The 19,544-nt window shown below is 43.7% G+C and overlaps 1 protein-coding gene across 1 annotated transcript in view; it reads right to left on the bottom strand.

The window, feature by feature from the left end:
• The window catches only part of GAS6 (growth arrest specific 6), a 44,629-nt gene that overhangs the window by 3,654 nt on the left and 21,431 nt on the right, over positions 1-19,544 (bottom strand). Inside the window, exons 5-14 of the mRNA XM_075525325.1 lie at positions 17,833-17,955; positions 16,151-16,270; positions 14,176-14,301; positions 12,933-13,054; positions 12,041-12,159; positions 11,454-11,643; positions 5,025-5,189; positions 3,305-3,473; positions 1,493-1,665; positions 434-662 (exon numbers count right to left, since the gene is read on the bottom strand). Coding sequence (XP_075381440.1) covers positions 434-662; positions 1,493-1,665; positions 3,305-3,473; positions 5,025-5,189; positions 11,454-11,643; positions 12,041-12,159; positions 12,933-13,054; positions 14,176-14,301; positions 16,151-16,270; positions 17,833-17,955 — 1,536 coding nt within the window. The remainder of the gene's footprint in view (positions 1-433; positions 663-1,492; positions 1,666-3,304; positions 3,474-5,024; positions 5,190-11,453; positions 11,644-12,040; positions 12,160-12,932; positions 13,055-14,175; positions 14,302-16,150; positions 16,271-17,832; positions 17,956-19,544) is intronic.

The raw sequence follows: 19,544 nt of genomic DNA, 5'->3' as shown, positions 1-19,544 counted from the left end.
CCAAGCTTCAGTCAAAACAATGTACTCCCCTCAAGGAGTGCTCACACTTGTTCATTACATTAATGCAGCACTGCAGGAGCCTGTGGTCCAGCTCCTATGGATTTTACCAGGTTTAAGATAATGACCCTGCTTACAGCTACCCTTCAGATAAATCATTCCTATTGCTAACCAAGCAAAACCTCCTCTTTCCATTTTTGCCTCCAGCTGTCCTCAGAAGGACACAATCATTCCAGAAAAAAAAAAAAAAAGAAGATTGTCAAGCACACCTTCACATCTGTTAAGATCACATGCCTGCATTGCAGACAAAGCCTACTCAAGCAGAAACAGAGAAGGACGCTCCCAGCTTGAATGAACAGAGACAGTTTTCCCGACTGCCAGCTCAGCAAGGTGAGTTGGGAGTCTGTAGTCCATGCTACAAAAACTGGATGCTCACCTGGCAATCCTCCCACGTATGTCTTCACCGCTGACTGCAAAGAGCTCTCCAAGATGGACAGACTGTCCTCTAACTCCGAGATGCTTAGTTCACTCTCTCCTGCTATCCCATCTACCCTCAGGGATAAGTGATCTTTCCTGAGGAGGATGTCCACAGAGTGTTCCTTCTTATCGCAGAGATTTATTGCCAGTCTGGACACAACTGTGTTCTCCAAGGCCACGATGATAAACTGGACAGCAGTGGAAAGAAGAAAAAAGAGGCAGTGAGCAGAAATATACCTAGCCACACTTATTCGAGATCCGGATGACCCCACTGTGGCCTTGTTTACAAAGATTTTGCAGAGCCACCAGAGAATTAGCCTTATTACTATTGCTGATTGTGTTCTGAGCTCATTTGCATAGATGAAAAACCAAGGAACCAGCGGGACTAATTGTTAGTCATAACCACTGTCTTCTCAGAGAGAATTCTTAGTGGGTCTTAGAGAAGTTGTTACATTGCACTGGAACCAAATAGACTAGAGCTGCTGTAATATAAATGAAAAGTTGGCTTGTGGGTTTTAGTGAAATCATTTCTGATTTACACTCATGTAATGCCAGAACCCAGCCCTTTATTATGAATACCATTAAATCCGTCGCTTCAGCACTCCATCATAACTGGCCTTTCACAGCACCTGGAGTGACACCTAAGCCTGTCTCTTCACTGCCTCGGGACTACTACTGATGAGCTCCAGAGAATGGAAATTATTTGCTTATGGCATTAGCAAGCACAAGCAAATAGCTTCTGTCCCAGAAAAATATAACACCATACGCCTGCATTCAAAAGACCGGTTCCATCTTTTACCTGGACAACATTTGCAAAGAGCTCCCTAGCAGTGTCTGACACGTACCCGCATGGGGCAGAACTTCGGTGTCAGCCAAGCACTTCAGTCTCAGACCATGTTCTGAACTGCGGGTGCAAATAAGCAGGCAGGCAGCAAACCTGACCACCTTTTTTGAGAATGACTTTCAGTGCCCAGGAAATAGCAAGGAACCTTCTCTAGAAAAATGCTTAAGTCTGTACCTGTTGTTTCAGTTTCTTTGTGGAGTGATAGTCAATCAGAGATACTGATAAAGGGACAGATGCTTCTTCTGTAACCAGAGCAAACAGCACGCCAGTATCTGTCGCTGGTTGAATTGCAGCATTTACTTCTATTTCCCAGCTTGTCTTGGTGTCATTTCCAGAAGAAGGTTGCACTACAGAAAAAGAAATGCGTAGCATGACAAACATAGAGCTAACAGGTCAAATGGGTAGGCTGCGCAATTTCTGCCTGGAGAAGAGGATAGATGGATGAGCATATGGAGGGCCTGCCACATTTCTTTTACTCAAAATAAAAAATTCCAAAGCACCTGAACATAAAATCAGAGAAAAAGATGGCATCAGTTTCTCATTACCTTTTGCATTCTGCTGCCTTTCAGAATGCCAAAGGACACGGTTAAGTTTTTTTATCACAAAGAGAGATTCAAATTCCCATGGCTCTCAACCCAACACATCCAAAGAACTGCTGCAAGATAGGGCACCCAATTTTTGCCTTGTGCTTGTCTGTCCAAAGATCGTTGAGGAATCGAAGTCCAAATCTGACATACAGTAAACATTTCTATGAAAGCCTGTGTTAGACTGAAAAAGGATATAAGCGTTCTACACCGATCACCGGCCTCATCACTTCCTGACCACCAACCTCTCTGAAGCATGGGATGTTTTATCTCACCTGCTGAACTCGGAAATAAACTCTCTGGCATCTTTCTTACTGACCCAGTGCCCTTGTAATTTAAAAGGTGATGCTGGCTACAAAGAAAGATTTCAATACTGTTTCTGCAACCTCCCTACACAGTAGTATTAGCTATGCTGGTTCACCACATCTTGAAATACAACAAAGAAGTTCTTTATAAAGCTTACTATTACAAAGCCAAAAAGAAGGAGGATTATTGTTTGTAGAAAAAAGAATATAAAAATGCAGGTGCTGAGGTCTCATCTCTGCTGAGTGCTGTCATCCACACTTCAGATGCTGCGTTGTCTCTACTTTGCAGCTTTTGAAACCATGTGGTAAACGAGACAACAGACACCCGATACTCCCTAATTTACAACGGCACAGCAGAAAAATCCATATAATGATGCACGGAAGGCTTCTGCAGAGGAGGAATCGCACACAAAACTAAAACAGATGGTTGGCATTTGTACAGGTTTAAAAATACTGAGTCGATCACACATATAAACAAACAGAATAATCGAGAATAAAGAAAAGGTGTCTTTCTGAGTGCTAAATTAGTATGGCCAGGTTTGGTTTGAAACTTGTTATTACTGCATCTAGGCCAATTTCATTCAGCTTGTATCAGGGATACGCATCGTGTGTTTGTCCCAAGTGTAATGAATACCACTCGATGATTAAAAGTTAATCCAATCTTGGGCATTTTGCTACAGACAATACTGATTTTCTGTCTATCATAAACTCACGATATAGCACTATGGCTTGCAGCTCTCCCTGCTTAGCAGAAAACAGTGGATAGTGCTGGAACCACCTACTGCTGCTGACAGAGGGATGAGAAGCCCCTAATGCTGAGGATGAGCTGGAACCAGCCTGGACGTGAAATGCATTACTCGAGCTACACAGAGACAACCTAATCCGTTCTGGTGATATTCTTACTGGCTCTAACCATCATACGTAGGCCTTCCTTTGCTATGAACCACAAGTTTAGTTATTCCCTCTCCACCCACAGCTGCCAGTCTTTTCTGCATTGATCAACATCTGGCATACATGTAAGTTTTAAACTGTTTATTAACCAAGTATGGTTAATGGCAGGACAACAGGTCAGAAATAAAAAAAACCAAAGTACTTACTGTAAGTAAGATTAAACACAGCAAAACCTCTGCCAGGATAGAAAGACCCTCGTCCTGCTACAGAAAAGCACTGCATCTTTTCATTCATCTTTATGGTCTCTTGGATAGTGGTGTCCTCCCCATTCAGCCAGTTCCATGCCCGCATGCAACCATCCAGCCGAGGGTTTATCTAGGAAGATAAAGCAGTATCTCATGCCTCAAACTACTATTCAGTGAAGAATAACTGATTTTGGGTGCAGAGGAATCCTGAGTGATATTATGATATCAAATAGGGGAAATCATTTTGATGTGTTATGAACATGCAAACCAATTGGCAGCAACCCCAATCCCACAACCCCAAGCAAATAAGTGGTCAGTATTCCCCAGGAAACTCACCTGAGCTCAGCTGGTCTCCACAGGACAGAAGGGCACTAGCTAATGCAGGTGCTGATTTAGTTGTATTGATTCTGTTAGCTGCTTCTACATGCTGCACATCATTAGTGCAATTTACTTCTAAAGCTCTGTAGCCAAAGCTTTGTAACTCCCGTAATTCTGCATTGCAAATGCTGGAGGATAACTTGAAGTTAAAAAAAAAAATCCTTTGTGTCATTGCAAACAGCCTTCATGACACACAAGATGTTGGACCTGATCACGGTATAAGTTGTTGGGTTCTGGCTTAAGGGAGGGGTGCCTGAGCCACAAGACAGGCACCCCACTCTGCACACACTTTGTTCCTTCCAACTTCTAGTTATGTTACCCCGTACCTAATGTCAGCAGTAAAATGTGAGACAGTATGTAAAGAGAAGGCTCCTTGCAAAGTGTGTAAATCAGCACCATTACACCCAATTAACTGAACCAGAGAGAGAATTAAGTGTGTCTGAGCCAGGATAAAAACCTCAGGAGTTTTTGGCTCTCAATCCTATATTCAGACCACACCTCAAGCTTAATGTTTCAGACAAGCAGTGGCCCTGAATGACTTCTTGTGAAGAACAGGAGCCTTCCTCAGCTGCCGCACTCCCAGTCACAGAGCCACAAGCTTGTCACCTCATTTAGAAATAAAGAAATGCCAATTTGGGTTTCAAGGTGCCAACTCTGTGTGGTGGGCGTTCAAAACAGCCTGAGCAGCAGCTATTTCAGAAACACAGCAATCATCCAGTCTCCCAAAGAGTGCCTTAGCTTTTATTCATATGCCCTATCGACTTGAATTAGGAGGAAATAAAGAAAAATAAGCTTCTGTTTTTCCTTGGGTCTTACTAAACTGAAACAGCAAAGGCAAGCAGCAAACCTGTGATACAACATACATGAAGCACAAACTTCGGTCACAACACAAAAAGTGCCCCCAGCGTTGTTTCCAGACCTAGCAGGCACAATGGTACCCTCACACAGCGGTGCGCCCGCTGACCCACCAGGGCCACTCATGGTCCCCAAGCCAGCATGACCACCATTAATTCTCAAGGCTTTGCCATGTGCTCCAGTTTTGCTGTGTCCTAATTCTGCAGGCCAAGGGTGGGATACATCTCACCCAAACTTACCAGTCAAAAAATCAGGAGTCTCACCTTTGCTACTGGCTTAGGCTCCCTCTATAGTCAATGGAGAGAAAGCTGTATCCAGAAGGTGATAATTCCACCTGTTTCAGGGAAGGCTGAACTGCTCTCAGGAAGGACCTACATTACCCCAAGAGAAGATGAAATCAAGCCCTTCAGGCATGCAAAACAACATGAGTGGATCGTGCTATACTTACCGGTAGAATAAGGTCCTTTGTTTTGAAAGGAATGCCTCCGACTGTCAAATTCAGCTGATACAGTCCTTTGTCCAGAGTAAACAGATCCCCTGAGACAGCTATTTTCATAACTGCATCCCTGTTGACCTTTATAACCAAACTTCTTTCGAGTTCTTCAACAGAGATCTGAAAAAGTAAAATTGCAAATAGAATAGTTCAGTATAAAAAGAACTTAATATCTACAGCCTCAACTAAACAACAGACACCACTAGTGAAATCCCCAAGATGGAGAAATATTTTCTGTCCCCAAGCCTCTTTGTCTACCTTTTAAGTTACATTCCACCTTGATATGTAAATCTTTACTCTTGACAGCAACTTGGGGTTGCCCTAATGGCAAAGACAGCCCAGCTATTTCAAAACAGGTACACAAAAATAGGAGTGGATTAACTAAATGACATTTGTAGGTTGCTCTATGCAAAATGTAAATGCAGTAACGAGTTATTAATGAGAAACTTCCTATTGCAACTGCACGTGAAAGGAAAAGCTGGAAAGACAGATAAGAAGATGTCTTTTGTTAGGCCAGTGAAAGATAAAGCAGAAGCCTTCCAGCCACATGAAGTCTAGTCTTTGAATACTGACCCCTGAAAAAAGAACAACAGAAGATGACATATTTGAGAGGGTAATAAAAATGTGTAATAGGCAATAATTTTTCTCTCAAAAGGTATCTGCCAGTTTTACCTCCATGTCTCTGAAGAGCTACTTCTAGGAAGATTCTATCACCACTGAAATTTCAAAAAATTTCATAATTTTAATTATGACCAGGCTGCACAGAGAAGCACTATAAAGCAGCCAGCTCTGTGGAGGGAGAGGAGGTGAAGCACAAAGCTGACACGCAGCAGGCTGATGAACAGCACCACGGATTCTGCGCCTTGGGACCTGGGTCCTGCTACCGATGGGGCATTCTGTGGCCATAGTGGAAGACAACCCCTTTTTTCCTGCAAAGAAGAAAGGAGCACACCTCCTCTATTTCATTATCTTCAATGCACTACTCCTTCCCACCCCATGACAGATACCCCACCTACCCATTCTTCATCCATATAGCTCTGTTCCCTGGGACACCCAGATCTGCCTCCATCAGTGAGCCGCTGTATAGAACCAAGTATCTATTTCAGCGGCTGTTTAGACTTGTTCTCCCTGCTAGTAGGCCAGGTCATGAGCATCTTTCTCTTTGCATTTCAAGAGTAGCTGCCCCAAAATTGTTTCCATCAGCCACGCTGAGCTCTCTCTGTGGCTGTACTGTAAAGGATGACAGGGTTGAGCAGGTTTATTCCTGGACACTACCTTTGAATTGCAGTCTTCAGTAATGAAGATTAAGATTAGTCACAGAATATCGAACTTCTTTCTTCTCCTGTGGATTCCAGTACAGTCTGGTTTATATTGCTAAAACACTGTTTACACTTGGTGTGTTGCTCCATGCTGTATCCTACAGGACATGAATTTACTTGTCTGAAGCTTGCTTGTTTAAAGTGGCATCTACACCTCCCCACTGCGTTCCATGGAGACACACAGGCCAGTCTCAAACAGGCTTTTTTGGGCATTGGCAGGCTGTAAAGTCCACTCAGTGGGTGGGAACACTAGCCCACAGGTCCTGGCAGCCACAGCCCGACGGGCTTAGCTACGCTGGCTATCAAGCTAAAACTAACTCGGACGCCTCTACTCGGTGTGGCGGTCACCGCTGGCCCAAGAAGCTGCGGTGCAGAGCTCTGCAAGGAGCTGGCACACGCCATCTCCCTGCTCCTAGCACAGACTGTGGGCAGCCATGGAGCGAATGGCTCCATGGAGGGAAGAGCCAGCCGCAGCAACGCCCGTACTGTGCTTCCTTGGTGAAGAAATCCTGCAACTCACAGGGCCACCAAAATTCAGGGCCTTCTAAAATTTTATTAGATTGTGTAGTAAGTAATAACATATACATTTTAAAAAGCTAGTCTGAGTTCTTAGCTGCTTCTGATCATTAATATAAACAAACCCAGATCAGTGGAAACTTCCATAGGAGAAGGGGCTAATCACAGTGGAAGCTCTTAACAAATTCCAGTTTAGGAAACCAGCTGCAGTTCCCTATGTTCAAGGCTTAATTGCTGGTGCACCTCCATCACCTACAAACCAAAAGGTGAAGCGTTTCGGTAGTTAGCAGACTGCTGTAATTCCCTCCTCCGGTTGCAAGGAGTAGCTAGCTGCCGCCTGCCACAGCGTGCTCGGGGACGATCAGGTGGACAGTTCTCGTAGCTAAGGGTTCCCATACAGTTAGCCATAAGGGCAGCTTTGTGTTTCGGATTCATGCCCTGGGTAACTCATATCACAGAGCCAGCCTGTCCGCTCTTTGCCGAAAAGCAAGTGGACAGCACTGAAAAGGGACAGGACTACAGGCAGCTGCAGGGTTAAAGCCAAATACAAACCTGCTTGCGATTGCTTAACCTTCAGTTCTGACATTTAACAGTGCAGGTAGGTTATTATTTTTGCTAACCATACTGTCCTCAGAGCAGTACTAAACTAAACATTGAAAATAAGACAAAATGATTACTTTTTTTGGAAATGCAAAACAAACAGAAGGCGAGTGTGTTCTCTACTATCATCAGTTCATACAGGCTACTTCATCCAGCTGGACTGCACACAAATAACTCTATTAAAAGTTTTTCCTGAGGCTTGCTTGTTTGTGTTTTCAATGCTGGGGATGATAATCTAAAAACAGACTAGGAGCAATCAACATCAGAGAAAATGCGAAGGTAGAGATATTGGCCCGAACTTCTGAAAATGCCTTCATATTTCCATAAAAGTATGCAACTTTTGCTCAAGAGACCAACACACATACACTGCTGGTGCTTTTTCTCATGTTTTGCTTTTAAATAGCCATTGTTTTTTCATCTGCTGCAAGTTAAATAGTAAAATTCTCACAACCTCTATAAAGTTCTCCCAGGTTCCAAACTCCACTGTTGTAGGTCTAACCAAAACTAAGAGCTTGAACCTGTGCACACTGAAGTCCAGGGTAAAGCTCCCAAACTGCATTTCAGTCTGGACTGTGACCTCTGAAGGCTGTCGGGGTTGTGCTTCACAGAAGATGAGACTGAAAAGTACACACAAGTCCATACTTAAAATGAAATGTGTGGCTACCTGTTTTATAAAAGGAGACAAGTAAAAAGGAATAACCCCTCCTCCACAGGATCTCCCAAATTAAAAACCATGCCAGACAGAGGAAAAAGGAGAAATGAGGGCAGGGATAAAATGGAGGAGCAGATTTATAGTTTTATGGCTCAGCCACACAGATTAAATGGCATTTAGAGACGGGGTGACCCTGGATGTTAAGCAAAAGAGAACAAAGTACCTGTAGGGTGGAGGCAAGGGATAAGAAAGCAGAGCAGAGAAAGGAGAAATCAACAGCACCCCAGCAACGCAAGCGGCATCCCAAGTCTCGGAGGTGAGTCAACCATGAAGTCAAGAGACTAAAGGCTCCTTCCTCCTGCTGCCGTTCACCTGTGGGTAAATCCTTCTGCCTTTGCCCAGTATCAGGCACAGCGTTAACAGTTTCCCTTTGGGAGGCAGTCACCAGAGCTATGGCCATCGACCTGCTCCAAGCAAGCACTCCTGTGCCAGCACTGCGTGATGCTCTCTCCTCTGCTCATGATGCTCTCTCCTCTGCTCATGCCATGCGATGTCCCTGCCAGCTGCCAGGCCCTGCTCAGCCCAGGCGCGGGGCAGCACTGCTGGCTGCAGGGGCACCTCTGCCCCCCCCTTGGCCTGGCTCCTGTCCACCTGCACCGCACAGCACCCACGGCTCGGTCTGCGCTGTCCCAAAAGGTCTTGGGGATGGGTTTCCAAGGGATTTATTCAACCTCTAAGAAACCGCACGAAGAGCGCGTTGCTGCAGCAACCCCAACCAGGCAATTTCTTGGTTATGATGGTACCTGGGATAAGAGCCCTGACACTGCTGGCTGGCAGGAGACCAATAATTCTTGCCTAAAAATGATACTTACTTTTATCATACTGCCTTCTCTCCCTGCAGAAAGCAAGCACATTGTTTACCCCATAACTCCTATGTGTTTGAACACTTTTGTATTACTTGAAGAAAGAAAATACATTTCAGATATCTCCCCTGTAACTAACATGGGAAAGTTTGTAATCACTTCATAATGAGGTCTGGCACTTAACAAGTATGTTATGCTCCTGTGTTAAACGCTTTAGCTTGGTAATGACTGCTTTTTGTGACTCCAGAGTCATCCCAATGGCATCAGCTCTGCTTTTCACATCTTCTGTCACCATCCTCCCTGTGCAGGCAATTACAATTGCCATATTTCAAATTAGCAGAACAAATCTTACAACAAATTTAGTAAGAACTGGCTTGAGGCTATTCCTACCTGTGAAGATACAGCATGTCATACATTTTATCTACAGCTTTGCTGAACCTCTACAGCTCTCCATTTGGAATCTAAAATTGTTTCAGTGACAGTAACTGAATTAAACATCACCTCATCTGCTGGAAACGTTACCAAATGTCAGTAGTTGACAGTGAATGCACTCAAGGACTTCTTTATTCGTTCATTAGAAACAACATTTTTCCCACCTTGCTTTTTTCTTTAACGAATAATTCTGAATATTTTTATACTCAAAATTTAGTATAAAACCAGAAAATTATTCACAGTTATTAGTATCTGTATTTGTCTCTTACGTGAGTTAGCTGAGAACTTCCCACCCACTCCCCAAGAGACACATCAACTTAAAAGTCAAAAGATCTAATTAAGTAAGAAAAAATGAAAGGAGGGAAAAAGGCACAAATGAGAAGATGCATATATAAATTGCTAATCTAATGTAGATCATACTACAGGATGCTTTTCCTGATCCTGTCACAAACAGTAACACCCGTGATGCTTCCTGAACCACCAGGAGATGTTCTGAGAGAATGTCAAGAACATGAATCCTTACAAGCTCCAAGATGCAGTGCACAGTCTCGTGAGATTGCTGGGATTATGTTATTAGTCAGCAGAGATCCACTTAGTTCCTAATAGACCCCACTATCTTTACCAGGGAAATGGACTATTTTGTGTATAAACAAGCCTGAGGAGTTTAAGAAAGGATACTGTAGCATAAGAGATTTGTCAAGGGCTCAGACAATCTGAGCCCTGTGACTAAACAAACAAACAAACAGATGAATAAACAAAGCCAACCAAACACGCCATACAGCAAACAAACCACCCTTGGAAACTTCCTTTAAGAGAACAGCTACTGAGTTCCTTCCCTCCTACTCCCTTCCAACTCTCACCCAGAAGGCATCTTCTCGAATTAACATGAGTTGTCTTAGCACCGCTGCATCCCAGAGGCACTGTGTCTTCTCTGGTCAGGCTAGTGTTGTACAAATTAGTGACCCAGCCTCGTTTACAATGGATATAAAGTATAATTCAATTTCTTAGGAAAAATATCCTATTCTTACCTGAGGATGTATAATGTACTGGTGTGCATTGAATGGATAGGTTGTCAGGCTTGAGAGGTGGGCCTGTGTGAACCTCATGAAGTTCAACAAGGCCAAGTGCAAGGTCCTGCACATGGGTTGGGGCAATCCCAAGCACAAATACAGGCTGGGCGGAGAATGGATTGAGAGCAGCCCTGAGGAGAAGGACTTGGGGGTGTTGGTTGATGAGAAGCTCAACATGACCTGGCAATGGCGCTTGCAGCCCAGAAAGCCAACTGTATCCCAGGCTGCATCAAAAGCAGCGTGGCCAGCAGGTTGAGGGAGGTGATTCTGCCCCTCTGCTCAGCTCTCGTGAGACCCCACCTGGAGTACTGCCTCCAGCTCTGGGGCCCCCAACATAAGAAGGATGTGGACCTGTTGGAGCGAGTCCAGAGGAGGGCCACAAAGATGATCCAAGGGCTGGAGCACCTCTCCTATGAAGACAGGCTGAGAGAGTTGGGGTTGTTCAGCCTGGAGAAGAGAAGGCTGCGGGGAGACCTTATAGCAGCCTTCCAGTACCTGAAGGAGGCCTACAAGAAAGCTGGAGAGGGACTTTACAAGTGCATGTAGCGATAGGACACGGGGTAATGGCTTTAAACTGCAAGAGGGTGGATTTAGATTAGATCTAAGGAAGAAATTCTTCATTCTGAGGGTGGTGAGGCACTGGACCAGGTTGCCCAGAGAAGTGGATGCCCCATCCCTGGAAGTGTTCAAGGCCAGGCTGAATGGCGCTTTGAGCAACCTGGTCTACTGGAAGGTGTCCCTGCCCACAGCAGGGGGTTTGGAACTAGATGGTCTTTAAGGTCCCTTCCAACCCAAACCATTCTATGATTCTATGAACATCTTTGAGCATCTTCTCAAAAATACAAAGAATACACAAAGTGTAGCTGCACTTGACAGAGCCCATCAGGAACAAGCCAAGAGAGAGTAAGATCTCAGCAGTGATCTGGACTCACCGTTTGCCACATGCCGTGGTTGATAAGCGGTCCGCTGCTGGTCACGCGGCCTATTCCATTGTATTTCAGCTGCAGCTCTAGCCGTCCTTTGCGCAAAGCCAAGACTACCCATGTGCTGTCTTGATGGCCTCCAGCAAAGAAAAGGATACCTTCAGGATCAAAGGTTCTAAAGTCGAACTCAGCCACAAGTCTGACCGCACAGGTGCCAAGAAATAAATTAGTTATGCAGAGTTCAAAAACCACAGAGTACTTTCCATACAGATAGCATCAACTCTAACAGTTATAAAGCTCCATTAAAACCTACTAGCTTTTAATGCACTCCTGAAAGACTTAAGCTGTGAAGACAGGTTTTAAAACAGCATCAAGAATAAAGAATACATTACTGGACTTCAGTAATTATCTTAGGAGCTCTGTGGTCAAGGCTGCCTTTCTCAGTTACTGGTTTGGATAATGTTTCGCCTTACAGGACTCCACAATCCAAACGAATAAGCATGATCATAGGATTAATTGTTATTGTAACGACTTAACTCCATTGCATGCATTAAAGCCGTATAGCGCATTCGACTGTCATTCTAAATTGTCCTCACCTCGTCAGTTGTTTCCTTTTGAAGCGCAGCCTGATAACAGGAGTGCCGCTGAACATCCTCCCCAGGTACAAGGATTTAATACTTTTTCCAACAGCAAAAGGCACGCATGGTATTATGTTCTATAATCAAAACACATTTTTGAGTGCTTATTCTCCTCACACAGCAGAAAGAGAATCAGAGAGTATGCCTCCTCTTCTTTTCTCATGTAGTTGCTATACATATAGTAGGTTAGGGCACTTGAATGTTTATACTCTCAAAATACGATTGTTTTGGTACTGAGAACATTTCCTCTTTCCTTCCCTCCTCCCTCCTATCCACCTCGGAGGAATGTTTTCCTGTTGCAAAACGAAATTATACTCATAAGGTACACCGTAAGGTTTTCTACTGCAGCATCATGCTGCATCAAAAGATGTGCTAAGAACATGCTGTTGGTTGGTGACCGCAGAGGCAGCCTGTGCCACTGAAGCCCATCCACCTCAAATGCCTGGAGGACGAAAGCATCAAGTGCAAGTGCTGGTCTGTAAATTACGCCATATGCCCTGAGACCTTTGCACCACCCTACTGGCTCTAACTCAGAAAAGCTTGTGCAGCCCAGAGGTAACTCACAGCCAAACAGAGGGCTGGCAGGGCTATCACTGGCATGCTCTTTTTGGAATGGGGACAGGAGGAGCATGAGAAGAGAGACTCTGAATGAATTTCCTCCCAAAAAGGCTAACGAGACCCTTCTTTTCAGGAGAGCTACTGTCACCAGCTCAGGTGGCCTTGCCAACATGATTCCCTCCTGCTCGTCACTCAGCTCAAATGGTTTTGGTCCAGAGCTTCACCAGTTATTCTTAATTGCAATGTAAAATAAAGGTCTGTTACGCAGTTACAGCAATGAAGACCAACATACCTCACACGTATTCATGTCCCGGGAAAGTTTTACTCCCCCTTTGCCATCGCAATGACAGGTATAACTCCCTGGCGAGTTGACACAGGTCTGTTCACAGAGCTTTTCTTCACATTCATTTATGTCTACACAAAATCAGCAAAGAAGAGAGGAGAAAACAGCAACTGAGTTTGTTTAAACATGAATCATCTGGGAGGAAAAAACGTTATCAGTGCTGTTTTGTAGCACCTTTCATTTGAGCGTGCCCAAGTGCTCCGTAGCCAGTACTTACCCTATGCCACATCTTTACAGAAGGGAAGAGTTAGAATTAGCATCTGCACAAATCTATTTTCACAGACACATTCCAGCTGCCCAGAGATACACAGCAAGTCAGTGGGAAGGCTGGAAGCAGAGCTCAACTCCTTGTCTGCTGATTCAGAGACCTGGGCTTTAACTTCTAGACAAGACTTCCTCCCTTCAGGCCCCTTCTGCTATGCTTGTGCCGACTGGCTCCTGCTCCTTCAACTCAGGTTCAACTCAGGGACCGCTTGCTTCATTGCTACTCAGCAGCTGGATCCTCAACAGACAAGTAAAAGCTGAGTTTCTCATTCATTATTTTCTTTTTTTTGATTCGGCTTGTTTTTATCCACTTCACGAACAAATGCAGGAAAACAAACTGCGATGGCCCACAGGGATCTCTTCAGGCACAGATAAACACTTAGAGCCCGGTAGGGCTGGCTGCCGTGTGATTCAAGTCATTACGTTAACTTAGACAAAAGGCAGGGAACAATGCTAGTTTTGGAATACTTTCAAAACTTACTCCGTTGAGAAAGCTTGCAGGCAGTGTAGCCAGCAGAACTGTGCATGGTTCCAATGCGTATTAAGCTCCTAGTTCAGAGTAATACCACAAGACAGGTTTTGAAAGAACAACAGCTACTGCTCTGTAACTTTTCTTGTCTTACAAAGAGAGAGAGCAACATGCACAGGTGCTTCTAAGCTTCCACCAGATCTTGTACTTGTCATAAATTCAAGAAATCTCAGTACTCTGCTTCGTAGAGCTTGATTCAAGTCATCAAAGATGACTGCAAACTCAATGAACTCAAAGATGACCGCAAACTGCAAACTCACTCACAACTAGGGAAAGGGAACAGAAGTCCAGTGTGTAAGAAAGATTCAAAAAAAGCTTTTACTGAAGCCTGAAATTAAATTTCTTTTTTTTATAGCTTTAAATCATAAATGCTAACACGATGTTATTTCATGAGCTTACCCTGACAAGTCTTTCTCACGTCATCATACTTGTAGCCTGCATCACAAAGACATTCGTATGAGCTTAATAAATTTTTACAGTGAGCTTCTCCACAGATGTCTGCTGATGCTGTGCATTCATCTATGTCTGCAAAACAAGCAATTAAACAACACAACTTCAGGTGAGTATAATCACTTCACTGTTCGCACACTGGAGTGGGCTCAGGGTCAAGAGATCCCTCTATTATTTTGGTAACTGAAAATACAGTATCTTTAAGAATCTACCTTTAGTGTTAGCTAGCTATAAGAAGTGACTTCAGGCTTTCAAAACCAGTTGTTTCTTTCTTTAAGCCATTAACCACTATTGGAAAAAACAGTGCAAAGTGAGCCAGGAGAAAAACTATAAAACAAAACAATTCCCACAAAACCAAAAAGCCCCTCTCCATTCAGGGGGCTGAAACTGTGGGTTAAAAAGCAGCAAGCAGGAACTGAGGAACAGCAGTATGAATTTTACCAAAACACAGAAGGAACACGCAGCCTGTGGAGCATCACAGATTTCTGTTCTCCTTCCTCAGACAGGCAAAAAATAACTTTTCAAGCATTCACAAAACTAAGATCTAAATCTGCTGATCTGTAGTGGTAAAGGGGAATTGAGGCAGCCCAATTTCTCACAAAGAACAAGTCATGTCTGAGAAATGTTGTGGGGTTTCACCACGAAGGCAGGGAATGGACTGGAACCGGAGGTCCATAAAAACAAACAAGTGTTTTTCTAACATGTTAACTAATACCCAGCAAAATCCGGGTGTTGACAAAACATTTGCAGTATACTGAGAATTTAATATTTACTTTTGCTTTTTAGTACCTGTTAAAACTACAACTACAATTCGTGATTCCCCACATATGAGTGAACTGGCCTGTGCTTATACGCCACATTGACAGTGCTCCGATAGACAGTACTAGGGTATTATACAAACATACATGCATACGAAAACAAATGCAATTATGAGCCCACTCGCTGTCCACCTGTCCATGCCAACTGGCACCAGAAGACAATTCAAAAGGGAAGCTGGCTCTTCTAAGCAGCTGCTCCCATTAGAAAGGGATACCACGTAATCTATACACTCAACGCTTTAAACAGTGGAAGTGACACAGAAATAAAATCCTGCTCTTTGTCTTTTTGCTGGTAGCATTAATATGTTGTTCAGATCAGGTATGCAGTCTGTTTAGAAATATGTTGTCACATCCATCTCTAAGAGGTATATCCACAGACTCGCCTGTTTTTTCGTGAGATACACATAACTAACAGCCACCTGTGATCATTAATGAGTCTGTGTCTCAGCATGCAGTTTCTTAACACTTTTAAAATCTCAGCTGCTTAAGTTTTGGTTATGTAAATTCATTCCACTGTTTCAATCAGATACTTCAGATCCTCACCTTCTGTTCTCAGCTACTGTGTAAAACAGTTGCCAACCTTCACTAGGGCCTTTCTACAGCTACTAATATTGAGTTGCAGTGAATTTATCCATCTGTATCTATATGAATTCATTAGCTGCTGCACAAATCCAAATTTAGAAAAAGAAATTAAAATAAGAAACACACAAAAGAAAAACAAAGCGCCTATATACTACAACAGCGTGAGACTGGAAAGGATCACAACACCGCAATCTGGCCAGCCCTTCCTTCTCTCAGTGTCAGGCTATGAGGACTGATCAGCTAAACCAATTTAGCACAATCCAAGCCACAAATCCTCTGTGAATCACGCCTGTGTTATGACATTGGAAAGTAGCACAGTGCGACTGCTGACAAGCCCAGGCATGTAGTGCTGGCTGGAGCACCCAGGACAACCCCAGCAGCGTGCAGCTAACAGGAGCTACCAGCAAGTCTCTGCTGGGCTAGGGAGCAGACCAGGGCTGCTCAGTGCAACCCACCTCTCTGAAGTACAGTCACAAGTCACTAAGCATCTGTCGAAGCAAACCGAGAGGCCCAGCAAAGCTTACCTTCACATGTTTTGCTGTCTTTAAGAGCATAACCACTGTAGCATGAGCAACGGTAGCTGCCGAGCTTGTTGAGACACAGTTGGTTACAGCCGCCGTTCTGCACTCTGCATTCATCAATATCTACACCAAAAGAAAGTGCTACAGTCAGCTTTTCACCTCTGTAAATAATCTGGAGGGTAAGAGTGGGATAGGCATTGGGAAGGAGAAAGACCAAACAGGAAACACTATTACAGCTGCAACACAATGATTACAAAAAGCACATTCAAACACTTCAAGTACGTTAGCTCAAGTTCATTTAATAAAAAAGAAGACAGAGAAGGAAATGTAACTGGCTATCTCCTTCACAGCCCTGAGAATGCAGAGGAGTATCTTTAGTCACTGTGGAGGTGAAGAAGTTTGTTTGCACAGGCAAACTAATTATAACTAATGTATTTTATATCGTAATTAACTTTTAAAATTATACTATGACCAGTAAGTTCAGGATGAAAGCTTTAAATAAAACAAGCACAATATATCCTTGCTACTACAGAACTCATGAGAACACAAAAAAGTTTTAAGTTCACAGCTATCGAACACTGTGAGCTAAATGGTGCTCCACTGAAGTTAGCAGCAAAAGCCTATTAAATTCAGTAGAGCCTGGATTTCACCCTCGATGTGCCCTACCTGCTCATTATGTCCTGCTTGTCTATGGACTCTAAGAGTTAGCTGATGGGTAGAACAGCACATTTAATGGCATTTTATAAGAAAAAGAGGGGATATGCTTCAGACTGATCAGTTGCTGAGCTCTCAAAGCTGATTGTATACTGATCCGACAACTGTCTCAAATGCTTAAATAAGCTGCTTGTGAGCGATCCTATAATCTCCCCACAATATTTACATCAGAAGGAGAGGCTTTGGATCTCCTGCTGTCTTGGTTGCCACAACTCTGGACTGGCTGAATGTGATTTCTGGCAATTACTTAATACTGGCAGACAGAAAAGCAGTGACCATGACAGGAAGCCTTGCAGGCAGAAAAAAAAAAGAAACCAGAAAACAAGAGGAGGGAAGATGATAACTTCAATGTTTCCTAAAGGAATACAGAAAGCCCTCTTGGGGCCTGGAACTTCTTGCACAAATAATTTCTGCCTGAATACTGTCTTTGGAGTTGGTGGAAATACACAGTGGGATGTAAGTGGACGTGGAATAAGGTCGTACTAGCAAGGGGGCTGTAACACATGAATTTCATCAGCCTGTGCATCATCAGAGTCAGACCCCAACTGCATGCTGAAAGTCCCTGTTCCCATTGCAGGGGTTCTGGGAAGGAAGATGGGGCAAATTCTCAGGCTCTGCAGTCTGTGATCTGTTGCATCGGAGTTAACAGCAACAGTTGAGGCAGTTCTGCTTGAAAAGCCACTACAACTCTATTTCTGCTGCCTCTTTCAGAGGGGTGGGACAGAAAGTTGGAGCGTAACTTCTTAGATTACCTTGCCAAGACCAAGTTGAGATCCATTAAAAGCATATAAAAAATGTTGACGTGACAGAGTTATATGATTCACAGAAGGGTAAAAACACGAGCGGTGTGTAATCCAGGTTCAATTCTGTGACTTTTGAATTGTGCAGCACAGTATCAGTGACCATTTGAGAATATAGCAAAACCCAATACGTCTTTGTTACAGGTATAAAAGATAACGAAACCCAATTACCTTTTTCACATGTTTTTCCCTGCCAGCCACGCTTGCATTCACAATAGAAGTCCCCCTTGAGATCTTTACATTTGACGGTCCCCTCTTTGTGACAAGGATCGGGAGAACACTGGTTTGGCAAATCTGATTTATATAAGGAACAAAAAAAACGAAACAAACCAGAACAATACATTGAAGTCACTGACAACCAGGTGTTTCACTCTTGTTAAAAGTCAAGAAGCTTAAACAGTAATGGGGTATCAGAAATACTCACACCTGGCAGAACTGGAAGCTAATTCTTAGTGCTCACATGCCGAACAAGCTGTGCCAGGAATTTTGCAGAGCACATGCACTGGAATTCATTTCATTGCAAAAAGGAGTGAGCTACCACCCCTGTATCTGAAGGGCACATCCTGAAAGAAACAGCTCAAAGTATCTCATTTTTAAGCAAGTTAATTCTACTCTCTCTAGTTTTGGAGAAAACAGAAAGCAGGCAGCAACTAAGCATTCCAGGAAGGACGGGTACTCTTTTCAATTCCTTTTGGTAGTTCAACTGAGGATCGCACCAGTGTCGATAGATTTGTTGCTAGCAAAGGTTTGTATCTGAAATTTTTGTCAGAGCTGTCCAGCTTAGGCTTTTCTATTATGTAGAATGAGAATAAAAAAGAAATACCAATGTGTTAACAGTGTAAGAATCACAAACCACTAATCCAGTGTACAGACAGCACAATGTTCCTATGGGGCCAACACAGAGTGAAGTCTGCCACTGATTTTTAAGCCAAGTTCCAATAGTTGGCAATGGACATTCTCCATAGGATCATAGCAAGAGAGTAGTCACCATACTTTGGGGAGGATTGGGGGAAGAAATATCAACCTATCATGTAACTACGCAACGAATGGAAGTCATCTGTCCAAATTCACCTACCCACCTATCTGCAAAACACTCAGGGACGGTGTTTGCAGAAATAGCTAAAGGGAGGATTAGAGAATACCCTTGTCCCCACAAAAAATGAACTGATAGTTATCATGTAGTAGTAACCTGTTACACAGGTGTTCCAGATCAGTGATCTTCAAAAAACATGAATGTATTAACCATTTCCACAACCTTAACCAGAAGGAGCAGTGCAGAAGCTCATTCTGTAGACTGCAAAGCTCACCTAGTCAGAGGGCCTTTCCGTTTACATATCCCCTCCCAGCAGTGGGGTTCAGGAGAGACAGGGCACTTCTGCGGACCTTTTACACTTGGGTGAACTTTAGTCACAGTCCAGTCTGCCATGGATGCCACCTGCTACAGAGAACATTTGAACCTGACCAGAGCCAACCTGAATGAATGTGTATTCACAATGGGACTGACCTCCACTGCAGCAGTTAAGTGGTCAGTCCCACTGTCCTCTGTGCTCACCAGCACATGGAATGCATTGGAAAAGGAAGTCCTATGACATGAAGGCATGTTGCCCAGGCTTCTCCGATTAACATATCTGGCAGTTTCTTGTGCCTGACCAGCTATGCCAGAGTGGGGGTGGCAAAGCTACAAAGCAATGATTCTACCCAGTCCTTTTGGTGCATGATACAGGCACTGTTGGCGGCTGCTGCAGCTAGCAGTCTTTAAAGGAAGAACTACTGTCATTAACAATGCCTTCCGCAATCCTACAATCTTGGCAACACCTTCTTACTACTCAGCAGAAACCCAGTTCAGTCCAGACAAAAGGAAGAGTTTACGAAAAGTGGACCAG

The sequence above is a fragment of the Mycteria americana genome, chromosome 1, assembly GCF_035582795.1.
Source record: "Mycteria americana isolate JAX WOST 10 ecotype Jacksonville Zoo and Gardens chromosome 1, USCA_MyAme_1.0, whole genome shotgun sequence".
In the NCBI taxonomy this organism is placed as follows: domain Eukaryota; kingdom Metazoa; phylum Chordata; class Aves; order Ciconiiformes; family Ciconiidae; genus Mycteria; species Mycteria americana.
This window is presented reverse-complemented; position numbering and strand designations above follow the sequence as displayed.